At 35.2% G+C, this 13036-nt stretch overlaps 1 protein-coding gene across 1 annotated transcript; it reads left to right on the top strand.

Annotated features, from left to right (window-relative positions):
* Nucleotides 1–11334: 11334 nt before the first annotated feature.
* LOC110689613 lies at nt 11335–12738 on the top strand. Its single transcript, XM_021866382.1, has 2 exons — nt 11335–11712; nt 12361–12738. Exons 1-2 carry the CDS (start codon nt 11335–11337, stop codon nt 12736–12738), a joined length of 756 nt encoding a protein of 251 aa, XP_021722074.1.
* Nucleotides 12739–13036: the final 298 nt, after the last annotated feature.

Genomic DNA, 13036 nt, shown 5'->3' with positions numbered 1-13036 from the left:
CCCCAATTTCCAATATTCAAGTTCATCAGTAACATCATCAACAAATAATTGCAATCTAGGCCTAAAATTGCTTACCTCTGTCGCAGATGCTCTGTTTTCCTCCAATCGAACAGTACCACTTGAAGGAGCAATCACATTCAACCATTCATTCAGCTGAGACTTCTGCCTAGATCCTTGAATCAATTCTTGAATAGATTGAGCAGGTGAAAGGATGAAATTCTCCAATTCATCAGCATCATCAAAGTTCAATTGCGGAATACCCTCTCCATTCAATCTCGATTTTGTCTTCGAAATTGTAGCCATTGGATTCGCAAGATCAAATCCTTCACAAATTTCAGATTTCTCATGGCTTTCTCGCACTCTAGTCGACTCCTTGTTCGCTCGTTTCCTCGCCATTGCAGAGGTTTAGAGAGAGAAGCACCCTCTAGAGAGAGAATTCCTTTCCTTTAAAATACATGTTTTGCTCTTTTTAAAACTCAAAAGAGGAAAACATTAAAATACATGTTTTAAAAAGAGCAAAACATTAAATACATGTTTTGCTCTTTTTAAAACTCAAAAGAGGAAAAATCTAAGATATAACCGCCACCGCGGAAACGGCTAAGGCAATTATCAGAGACACACAGCGGAAGACTATCTTTAAAAACATTCAAAACAAGTCAACTATAAAGTCAACCAAAACAAAAGTAAAGTCAAACCAAACTCAAACGAAGTCAACCTACAACTTGGAACCATTGTAGGCCCTTATTAAAACCAAACAAACTTAAAAACCTTTGCATTAGTCGCACAAGCATAATATAAAATAACTAAAGCGATAAATCACATCGTAATCTTATGGAAACTGAGCATGATTCACTCTTCACTCATGCCCCATCATGAATATGCTTCATCACCTGAAAACCTCCTCTCTACTTGTCCCCACCACTCGCCATTAGAAATGGGTCGTCGTTGGGCCAAAGTAAAGACAAGGCCAAACAAACATATAAACACATAATAAGCAATGCTGTGTACATAAGCGTAAATAAAACACACTAACATGCTTTCACCCTATCATCACACAACTTACCTTGTTGCACTTAGATACAAGCATACAACATACTCAATGACTAACTATTACATTGGTACATTATTTATTTTGCTTGATTACTCATCGAACGAGTGTCCCCCTAACCTACCCTAATAAAGGGGTACTAACACGGGAGCTAACCGTGCCAGTATAAAAGAACCACTCGTAAGTGGCAATATTCCTGCGCATAATAAAATGGAAAGTACAGCTTCTTGTACCCCCAGTAGAAGTTTTGGTCAAATATAAAGTTGCATAACTCCCCCTATATGTTCATACTCAAGTTATATACATTCCTAGAGTTTTGGCGCGTAATCTCTTTCACTTTACGTTGTTTATATATTATTAGACTTGGTGATGACTCTCAAACCATAACACAAACAATCAAAATAATTATCAAACAATTAAATATACCAATTTAATTCTTGAATGATTAGTGACCACATAAAATTAAACGTTGAACCCTTTTTAATCTACCTCGGTGTCAAAGACACCTTAAACGCATAATGTGACACAAATCCTATCCCTCGGTGTTGAAAATACCTTAAGTGCACTAAGGCACCAAAATATAATTTATTCCTCGTGTACAAAGACACTTAAATAGCTCATTCCTCATGCTTATAGCATCAATAAAAATTATATGAACCATAATAAAATTCCTTTTCAATATTTCAAATCAAATAATTAAACATTTAGTTTAATTAAACATACCTTCAAACAAGCCAATAATAAAAATATGGTTCAATGACAATATTCCAATCTCACCAACTCCAATAAATAATTTATTTCAACCAATCATGCTTCACAAATATTTCACCAAAACCATTCTCAATTTAATCAATCCAATTCAAATCACCAATCTCATTTCAAATCAACCATTCCAACCAATTCTTAGCATGACACTAACTTGGAATCAATTAAATTAATCCTAGCATGTTCTACACGCTTAATAAATTTTGGAGTACGCGTACGTACCTCAAATAAGCTCTTAATATAGCCGAGTACACTACAACAATTCCCGAATCAAGTCTCCTACATAAAGGGACAATAACACTATATTACTTCTCCTTGTATACACAATTTCCAGCAACTTAAATTCACTTTAGACTTCTTAAAATAAATCTAAAAATTATTATAAAACCCCTAATTAAACTCTTCTTTAATGGGTAATTAAACCCTTTTATTAAAATTAAAATTCTACTACTTTAAATTAAATTCTAGCAATATACTTTAATTAAAAACTCATCAAAACTCCATAAAGATTCAATCTTTAAGCTTTAACACTTTTAATCAATGGGTATATAAAACCCCCAAAATAATTGCAAGTTATAACTCTAAAACTCAATTCTTTTATAATTAAAACCCTAACTTTTAATGCTTTATAAAATCTGAAATTAAAACGCTTTATAATCTTAAAAATTTACAATATTTAATCATCAAAACATAATTATAAAACATACTAATCATGTTTAGACAATTAAAATCAATACCAAACATATATGATTATGGGAATAATAATTAAACAAGGAGGAGGAGAGAAGGGGAGGCTCACGGTGGTGATCGGTGGGTAGCCGACGGCAGGGTGACGTGGGTCGCCGGAAGGTGGCCGGCGTGGCAGCAACACGGTGGCCGTGGGGTGGCAGCGAGTGGAGGAAGAAACAAAGTGGGCTAAAATCCTCAGCATTCACACATATGAACAAAGGGGAAAAAAAGATTTAGGGGGAAAAGAAAATAAAGAAAGGAAAGAAAGAAAAATAAGGAAAAAGAAAAAGAACATAATACTTACCCCAATTTGACTTTTGAGCCTCTTTGTGTAGGAAAATTTGGGGTTTGAGAGGTATTTATAGAGCAGAGAATAGAGTTTAAGTTTGGGCTCAATAAATAAATGGGTTTGAGGCATGGAATATTTGACCCACAAGTGTTCAAATAAGTGGGGTTGGGCTTATTTAAATGAAATAGGTTATTTCAATAAGAGTATGTAGGACTAGGTTACATACAATATTTTAAGCAAGGCCCAATAATTAATAAACGTTTGACCCAAAATATATTTTACTTTTATAAAAACTTATAATTAAAATAGTTTAACCCTTTAAAATATTTAATTAAAATACTTTAGCCCTTAAAATATATTTTTATAAATACTTAAATACTTTATAAAAATACATAAAAATACGGAGTATTACAGTCTACCCCCCTTAAAAGAAGTTTTGTCCTCGAAACTTAGGTACGAAAACTTTAAAAACTCGTTTAAAGGCAATTAAATACTTAAAATCTCTAAAACTTTTCTTAATACTTTTAGTTCTTGTACTTTTTTGATACTTTCTTTCTACCTCATCTATTCATTCACACACAACTAGTGTGTAAAGTAACCAACTTACACAAACTAGTGTGTAAGATAACAACTTTACTAACAAACTTACACAAAATAATGTGTAAACTATTAAACTATCTAAGAAACTCACATTACTATTAGTGTAAGATTCAACTTTTGTAATAAACCTACACATCCTAGTGTATAAGACAATCAAACTAAATAACAAAATCAGTGTAAAACTGACCGAAAAAGCACTTAAAATTCCAAAATTAAGGGAAAAGCGCGTAATTCTATCGCACTCTACCCCCTTAAAGAAAACGAGTTACGCCCCCGTAACTCCACTTAACTCAACTTTAGAATTATGTTGTTCTCTTTCTCATTCCATAATAATACTTCTTTATATTCATTCCTTGTCGTGAGTACCAAAAATCTCATCAATTCCTTACTTATTATACCAAAAACAATCAATTTCCATTTATACCATGTTTTTTACCAATCCTCTAGTAAAAGTATGAAGCATATTGCTATTCAAAACCTTGATTTTGTCTAGCTTTCTTTTGATCAAATTGGTTACACTCTATAGTTTCTTTTGCAACTCATACTTTAGTCAATGTTCTTCACAATGACTTATGAAAAATGTCTTATACCTTACTTAGGTCCAACTATATGCCAAGTTATTCGCCACTTTACCAATCCTATGCGAACTCGCATTATTGTATACTTTAGCTAATCCTCTTTATTCTTTCCAAAATTTATCCTTTGCTTTACGGGTTACACTTTCAATAACACTTGTCCCTTGTCCCCTGTTTAACTTCCACCACTTAAATCCATTCATGAATACTTTTCTTGTTTCTCTATAACTTTACTCATTGGAGTCCAAAAACGATCTTCTCACTAATGTTCCCCGACATAGTGAACTTTCATGATTTTTTCTATACCAACCTCAAAATGTTGCCATGACAATGCTGGCTTGTATGGTGACTTTGTGTTTGTTTTCACTCCAATGTTATCTATACATCCTTTTTGAAACTTGTAGACACCCATTTGTTTCTCCCCAAAACCAAACCCAGTGATGAGTACCTTTCACGTCAAATCATAATCGAATGAAGTGAAAGTGTGGAAAGTCTAGTGTTGCGAATAGTTTTTAATTCTTTTTCTTTCTCTCTGTTTTTTAAAACCTATTTTAAGAAAACAGCTAATCCAGTTTGTTTTGGTCAATGTCAAGGGTCAAATAATAGTGTAGTTGGGTCGGGTTCAAAAATAGCTTTCCAACGATATATTATAAGCCCAATTTCGATGAATAATGAGGAAGTTATGGCCAAATTACTAAATTGGGCCCGGTTTGATCTTTATATGCGGCCCAATGATCTAGAGGAGGGCCTAATATTGATTTATCATTCCTAATGCAATTTAATTAGCATTGATAAATTGACTTTGGTTGAATTTATGGAGTTTTAATCAAAATAAAAGAGTGTTTTAAAGGAAAATACGATTTTGCCATTCTGTACGGCTAAATTTTATCAAAACTAAGAAAACGCGTGAAATTAATGACTAGCGCCTGACGAAAGGGATTAGCGCCTGACGCTAATGACCAGCGTCTGGCGCTAATCGAGTTTTATTCTCGTCGAAACTCTGATTTGTTTTTCTATCCGTCCGGCTGATTTTCTCTATAAATAACCTCCTCAAACCTCCGTTTTCCATCATCAACAACAATTATTTTTCTTATTTTCTCTAGATTTCATGATTTCTCTCTTATTCTCTCAAGCTTTTCTCTACAAAATTCCGCATTCACAAGATCTAAAAACACCTAGCCAAGTTCGAAGTTGCCTTTGCCCTAGACGTGAAAGGTTTTAATTTCTGAGGGTTTGGTCCGAAATCTCTCTTTCAATTATTTGATTTAATTGTTTGTTTATTATTTTCCTTGAAGTTACTAACGTGTGTATTTTGTTATTAGAAAGAGATACGAGGCATCCAAGTAAGTGCTTTAATTGTGTGCATTGTTATTATGATATAGAAATCATGTCTAGGTTGTATTATGATTCCTAGTATCATGTTAGGATGCTTGATGTTTTGAATGACAACAATGATTTCTAGTATTATGTTAAGGAAAAAGGTTATAATATCAAATATGCTTATTATGATTCCTGCGATGCTTCTTATTTTTTCTTCCTAGTATTCATGTTAGTATCATGTTAGGGCTAAAGCTTTGATTTTTATTGTTTAGTGACATGCTAGGGTTTGTTATTAATCATGTTAGTATCATGCCTAGGATCTTGCTATTGTTATGCTTTGACATGATTATTTTTATGACTATTATTATAATAATTATTATAATTATAATTATTATAATTATTATTATTATTATTATTATTATTATTATGTTTCTTGATATATATTTATTGTTATTGCTTGATAACACCTTTTATGCATGTTTAAAGGGAATTGGTACTTGTTAACACGCTTAATAAGATAATTAATTATCTTGTTTAGGGTTAATTTGATTATAATTCAAGTGATCGCCTATAATAGTTTTATTTATGCATTAATATTCAACCAACATAGATTAAACAGGTTTAGGGTAAACCTAATGATTGTATGATAGTCAGAAAGCGCACATGAATACGATCAGAATAAAGTAGAGGCCTATTATTAGGGCAGGTTTAATCTCTTTTAGGTTGGATTTGTACCTTCATCCCCGAACTACCAGTCATGGTTCCAGACCTATTGAAGTTGACGATCTCCTGGATCGTTAAGGGGTGTAACCTACACCTCGTGAACGATTTACAAGTTCCTAAAACTTGTTGGCGACTCATTTGCTCTATCTTATTTCCCTTTGGACGCCACCGTACTTTAGTGTATGATCACAGTGGGGTTCAAGTTAGGGGTAACGCTTGAAATATTTAAAGGAGTTGTGTCTTCGATAAGTGCAATTACTAGATATATCAAGGATCACTATTATGGAGATTATAAGTTCATTCTCTTGGGGCGTCATCATCTGTTGCTAGACTATAAGAGATGATCTTTGGGCTAGTAAAATAGTCCAAAGCCCGCTAGAATGGATCCTATGAGGTCACACGCAAAGATATTGGGTTAAGCAAGTAAGAGGCCCATTATTGGGCCTTTTGAGTATTTAACTGATCATGAATAGGATTGGGCTAGTGTAGTTTGATTGGGATTAGGAATTGGGCTTGGTCATGGACTCTTATTTATGGATATGATCTATAAATCAGATCCATGCCTAGGGTTGCAAAAATACAGGAGTCACAATTAACTTACAATGAATTGTGAATCAAGGCATCCAAATCCCAAAACCCTCATCTCCCTCTCTCTCTCACGGCACCCCTCTCCCCCCCATTGGACTTGCGCCCGTCCACCCTTGGTGGTGCTCGCGGTGGTTCGTGACTAGTTTGTTGCTCATACTTCTCCGTAGAAGGTCGATTGAAGAGTTCGATCGCGACTAACTAGCATTAGTGGAGGTCTTAAACTGTGCTTGTGGACCAAGTAGAGGAATCACATTTGAGGTTCTTTGTCTCCCTTATTCTTGCTTGATTGCTAGTGGAATCACGCTTCAAAGGTATTATTCTTACTCTTTATGTGTTATGCATGAGATCCTTGGTTAGGTGCTTTATGAATATGATTCATGATTATTTCCGCTGCGTAGTACCTATATTTCCCAACAGTGGTATCAGTTAGCCTCTTGCAATTACATATATTGAGTATTAAACCTTTGATAATCCACAATTTTAATTCAATTAGAAGGGAGAATAATTTAATTATGGGTCAATTATTATATTAAATGTGATTTAACAATATAGAATCATTAAAGTTGTTTAATTTGCTCCATATTAGCCTTAAATTGATCCTAAAATTTCCCTATAATATTCGAAAAATTCGAACCCCCCCCTTAATATTTCGAAAATTTCGAAATCATTAACCACAATTTATGAAATTTGTGTTTTTGATTTTGATTTAATTCGAAAGTTTTATGTTTAAAGAATTTAATCTAATTGATTTCATGATAAATTATGAAATTTTCATGATCAACCTATTTAATTAAAAGTTAAATTGAATTGGGATTAAATTCATGAAGAACCCTAATTTTAAAATTGAATATGATTTAATTTTAAAATTAGATGGACCACATTAACTTTAATTTTAATAAAAAATGTTTTGTTTTTAAATTAAAAAAAAATCAATAAAAAAAGGGATTGAGGTACGGCAGCCGCGGCTGGGTGGCGCAGCCACGGCGACTGCCGCACTGGTGGTGGTCCAGGAGGGAGGGTGGGTTGGGCACGGTTCGGACAGGGGGCAGCGTAGCAGCGCACCACCCCGATGTGTGTGCTGCTGCTGCTGTCCACGCGTTGCTGCAGGGGCAGCGTACACCGCAAGGTGTACGGCCACCGTGGCCGGCTTCGGCTGGCCATACCATGGTGGCTGACGCGGCTTTTTTTTTAAAAAAAATTTTTTTTGTTATTTTATTTTGAATAAAATCTATCAGTTTTCAATATTAAAAATTAAAAGATAAGTTTTGATTTTGAAAAGATAATTAACAAAGTTAAAGTTGTTAATTTTGTTAAGATAGGATAATTATGGAGCAAAAGATTCTATTTGGATAATAATTGATTAAATAATGTGATTATCCCATAATTATTTTAGGATATTAATTGATTTAAAATATGTGATTGACAAGTAATTAGGATAGAATCTCTTTAAAGTTAGGATAATCATGGAAAATAAATATGATTTATCTTCCATAATTAAAATAAGATTTGATTCTATCTCATACCTAAATTAGAATATATGATATTTTATAATTGGTCATGAATAATATATGATATTATCTAATTACAGTAATTAATTAAATATGAGATATTTAGGAGCCATGTTTCCTTTATTGTGAACATTCGATGTTGTAGTTTAGGAAAGCATGATGAGTGATTTATTATATGGCATTCTATAATATATGATGTTATATATTGCTATATAGAATAGTATGGCCCATAGATTCTAAATACGATCTGCGCATCGTTTCGTATTTTTGTAATCTAAATATGGTCTACATACCGTTAAGTATTTTTGTAATTTATTTTATTTTATTGAAGTAGTAGATAGAATAGAATAGTATTACAGGTTGCAGTTAATCCAAGAATCCATGGATTGGAGGCCCAAAGGAGCAAGATGGATGAGATCCATGAAGGTTCCAGTGGGAGCTTTTGCTTTATTAGTTTTCTTAGGAATAAGGGGCCATACTGTGTCATGTTTTATTTATGCATTAGTATATTATGCATGTTAGATTTTATTTATGTTGTTTGATGATGCGCTAGAGTTCACTAAATAATCACAACATAATGAATCTAGGTCCCAGTAATATTGAGGTTGCTTTTCCAATTAAAAACCCGATGAAGCCTTCGATATTTATGGCAGGTCATGTCTCAGCTGGGTGTCATACTATATCTTAGGGGAGTGGGGGTAAATCACGTTTTACACTTTTAATTGGTTATACTCAATAAGGTTACCTAAAGAGTTTAGAACCTTGAAGTTAAGGGTAATAATTAAACATGTGATGGGTAATTATTCAACCAAGAATTACAAAAAGTTGTAATCAGTAAAGAGTTTACTCACCTTGAAAATGCAATATTTGATGGTAGGGCCTCAGTCCGGTCAATTATTGCACAAATAAAGGATCTTGGAATCATTCTATTCAATAGGGATCAATTAAAGATTGAATGAATGTTTTAAAGTTACCAGCTTTATAATCGCTTATGGTACTTTAAAAGTTTATTAAACATAATTATTGAACCTTGCCTCGTTTGTTTTTGTTTGTAGATGAATAACTTATACGACAACATAATTTTACCAATGAAACTTAACTTAAGGCTGAATCTCAGAAACTTCAGGGAATGGGAAAAGGAGTTGACAAATGTTCTCACAAGCCAAGGGCTTGAATCTCGTTTATACATTCCTGTTGAGAGCAAATACACAGAAAAGTATGGAGCTGAAAGGCATGCTGAAATTGCTTCAGCTGCAGAGAAAATCAGAGAGCTCATTTTAGAATCTATTCCAACTTGTTGGAAAAGAAGATTCAGGCACTATGAGCTAACCATCTTGTACAAATGTCTTCGTGCTATCTGTTGAGGTGGCATTGGAGCATTAGGAAGTGGAGGCATAAATGATCAAAATGTAAGAGAGGTCGTTAACTCGATCCCTCAGATTTACTATTCCTGGACTGACAGTGTCTGGTATGAGTCATACAATGTTCATTGTAAGATAATGGCTAAAAGACTCTTGCCTGGTCAGTCAATAAGGGCCCATGTCAGGGAACTGATTGAAATGTTCAATCAGATGGATGTCCTTGGGAAACCGATCGATGATGACTCTGCTCATGATATTATCTTGTTCTCACTCCATGATGGCTTTGACATTGTCAAGCTCACTCATAATGATGAGGGATCTTCGGTGACATTGATCAATCTATTGCTTAACCATGTTGAGGAGTTCCTGAAGAGGAGAGGAAGAGAATGCTTCTTTTGCGGTAGTTGGCCATGCCATACACCAGGGTGTCCCCACTATACACCAGTGAAAATAGAAGGTAAAGAGTTACTTGATGTTTTCGTTGTAGAAATTAATCTTACTTCATCTTCCACTTGGGTATTTGATACCGGATGTGGTGCTCATATCGTTAATAACGTACAGGGCTTGAAAGAAAGTAAGAAGTTAGCAAAAGGGGAAGTAACGCTTCGAGTAGGAAATGGAGAAAACGTTGCTGCACTTGCTATTGGAAACTATCACTTAAGACTTCCCTCTGGACTTATTTTGGTGCTTAATAACTGTTATTATGTACCAACAATAACTAAAAACATTTTTTCAGTTCCTGTTTTAGATTCTGAAGGATTTTCATTTGAAATAAGAGACAAGTGTTGTTTTATTTCGAAAGAAAGTATGTTATATGCTAACGCCAAATTAATTAATGGTTTGTATGTATTAGAATATACAACCCACGTCTACAATATTGATCATAAAAGGCAGAAAACAGATGGTTCAAACCCAACTTACCTATGGCATTGTAGGCTTGGTCACATCAACCAAAAGCGCATCTAGAAATTACACAAGGATGGACTTCTTTCTTCATTTGATTAAGAATCATTTGAAAATTGTGAGTCATGCTTGCTTGGGAAAATGACTAAGTCACCCTTCACGGGTATAGGTGAAAAAGCTAGTGACCTTTTGGGACTCATACATACGGATGTGTGTGGACCAATGAGTTCGAAAGCAAGGGGTGGGTTTAACAACTTCATTACTTTTACTGATGATTTAAGTAGATATGGTTATGTCTACTTAATGAAGAACAAATCGGAATCCTTTGAAAGTTCAAAGAATTCCAGATGAGGTGCAAAACCAACTTGGGAAGACGATTAAAGCATTATGATCAGATCGTGGTGGTGAATATTTAACCCAAGAATTTGATGAACATCTGATTAATTGTGGAATAATTTCACAGTTAACTCCTCCAGGAACGCCACAGTTGAATGGTGTGTCAGAAAGGAGGAACAGAACTTTACTTGATATGGTGAGGTCCATGATGAGCTTTACTGATCTTCACATATCATTTTGGGGATATGCATTAGAAGCAGCTGCTAGAATACTAAACAGAAGCCCGTCCAAAGCAGTTGAAAAGACTCCATATGAGATATGGAATGGAAGAGCTCCAAAGTTGTCTTTTTCTCAAGATTTGGGGATGTGAAGCCTATGTAAAACGTTTACAAGGTGATAAACTGCAACTTAAGTCAGACAAGTGTTTCTTTGTGGGCTATCCAAAAGAAACAAAAGGGTATTACTTCTATAATCGCGAAGATAACAAAGTGTTTGTTGCTCGCGATGGTGTCTTTCTAGAAAAGGAATTCCTGTCTAAAAGCCAAGTGGGAGTAAAGTGGTTCTCGAAGAAATTCAAGACAAGCAACAAATGGATGTGGATAACACCACATTAGAGGCGAGGGAGCATGAGTCGATTAATCATGCGTTGGAGCGAGCTAATTCGACTAGCGAGACTCCTATCGTCCCACTTGAACCTAGTTCATGGGAAAATCTTCAAGGAGTTGGAGAGAATATTTTTATTGTTGCTCCTACCCCACGTAGGTCTGCCAGAATCAGAAACAAACAATTTGTTGAAGTTCTGATAACTAAGGATTCTGAAATCTTCTTATTGGAGAATGAAGAACCTACAACCTACAAGCAAGCTTTGGCGAGCCCCAACTCAGATAAATGGCTTGAGGCCATGAAGTCCGAAATGGAATCAATGTCTAAAAATGAAGTGTGGACCCTAGTTGACTTGCCTGATGGGGTAAAACCTATTGGTTGCAAATGGGTTTACAAATTAAAACAGACAAGGATGGAAATGCCTACATCCATAAAGCAAGACTGGTTGCGAAAGGATACAGACAGATTCATGGTATTGACTATGATGAAACCTTTTCCCCAGTAGCCATGCTTAAGTCCATTCGGATTCTTCTAGCGATTGCTGCATTTTTCGATTACAAAGTTTGGCAGATGGATGTCAAAACCGCCTTCTTAAATGGGTTCTTGACGGAGGAAGTGTACATGACACAGCCTGAGGGTTTTGAAGATCCAAAAAAATCCTAGTAAGGTATGCAAACTTCAGAAATCCATTTATGGATTGAAGTAAGCATCTAGGAGTTGGAATCTTCGTTTTGATGAAGCAATCAAACAGTTTGATTTTCTCAAAAGTGAAGAGGAACCTTGTGTATACAAGAAGTCTAGTGGGAGCAACATAGTTTTCCTAGTCTTGTATGTAGATGACATACTACTCATGGGAAATGACATACCAATGCTTGAGTCAGTCAAGGAATGGTTGAAGAGTTGTTTTTCCATGAACGACTTGGGTAACGCCGAGTACATTTTGGGAATCAAGATCCACCGAGACAGGTCTCGAAGGATGATTGGACTAAGTCAAGAGACTTATATTGATAAGGTTCTTGACAGGTTTGAGATGAAAAACTCCAAGAGAGGATTTCTCCCCATGTCTCATGGCATTACGCTCAGTAAATCTCAATGTCCGGTTATGCCGGATGAGATGAGACGTATGGCTATCACTCCTTATGCTTCTGCAATAGGATCGATAATGTATGCCATGATTTGTATGAGGCCGGATGTTGCATTTGCTCTAAGTATGTGTAGCAGGTTTCAGGCAAATCCAGGTGATGCACACTGGACAATTGCCAAGAACATCCTTAAGTACTTGAGAAGAACGAAAGGAATGTTTCTAGTTTATGGTGGCGAAGATGAGTTGGTTGTCAAAGGTTATACGGATGCGAGTTTCCAAACAGACAGGGATGACTTTAGATCATAGTCTGGGTACATTTTCTGTCTGAATGGAGGAGCAGTGAGCTGGAAGAGCTCGAAGCAAAGCACTGTCGCAGACTCTACAACAGAATCAAAATATTTGGCTGCAGTTGAAGCAGCCAAAGAAGCAGTTTGGATAAAGAAATTCCTAACTGAGCTGGATATCGTACCAAGTGCTCAAAAGGGAATTGAATTGTATTGTGACAACAATGGCACCATTGCTCAATCAAAGGAGCCTAGGTCACACTTCAAATCCAAACATGTTGAGAGGAAGTATCACCTCATTCGAGAAATCGTTAACAAAG

The sequence above is a fragment of the Chenopodium quinoa genome, unplaced genomic scaffold (genome assembly GCF_001683475.1).
Source record: "Chenopodium quinoa cultivar QQ74 unplaced genomic scaffold, ASM168347v1, whole genome shotgun sequence".
Taxonomy (NCBI): domain Eukaryota; kingdom Viridiplantae; phylum Streptophyta; class Magnoliopsida; order Caryophyllales; family Amaranthaceae; genus Chenopodium; species Chenopodium quinoa.
Note: the sequence above shows the minus strand (reverse complement) of the source record. Positions and strands in the feature narration are given on the sequence as shown.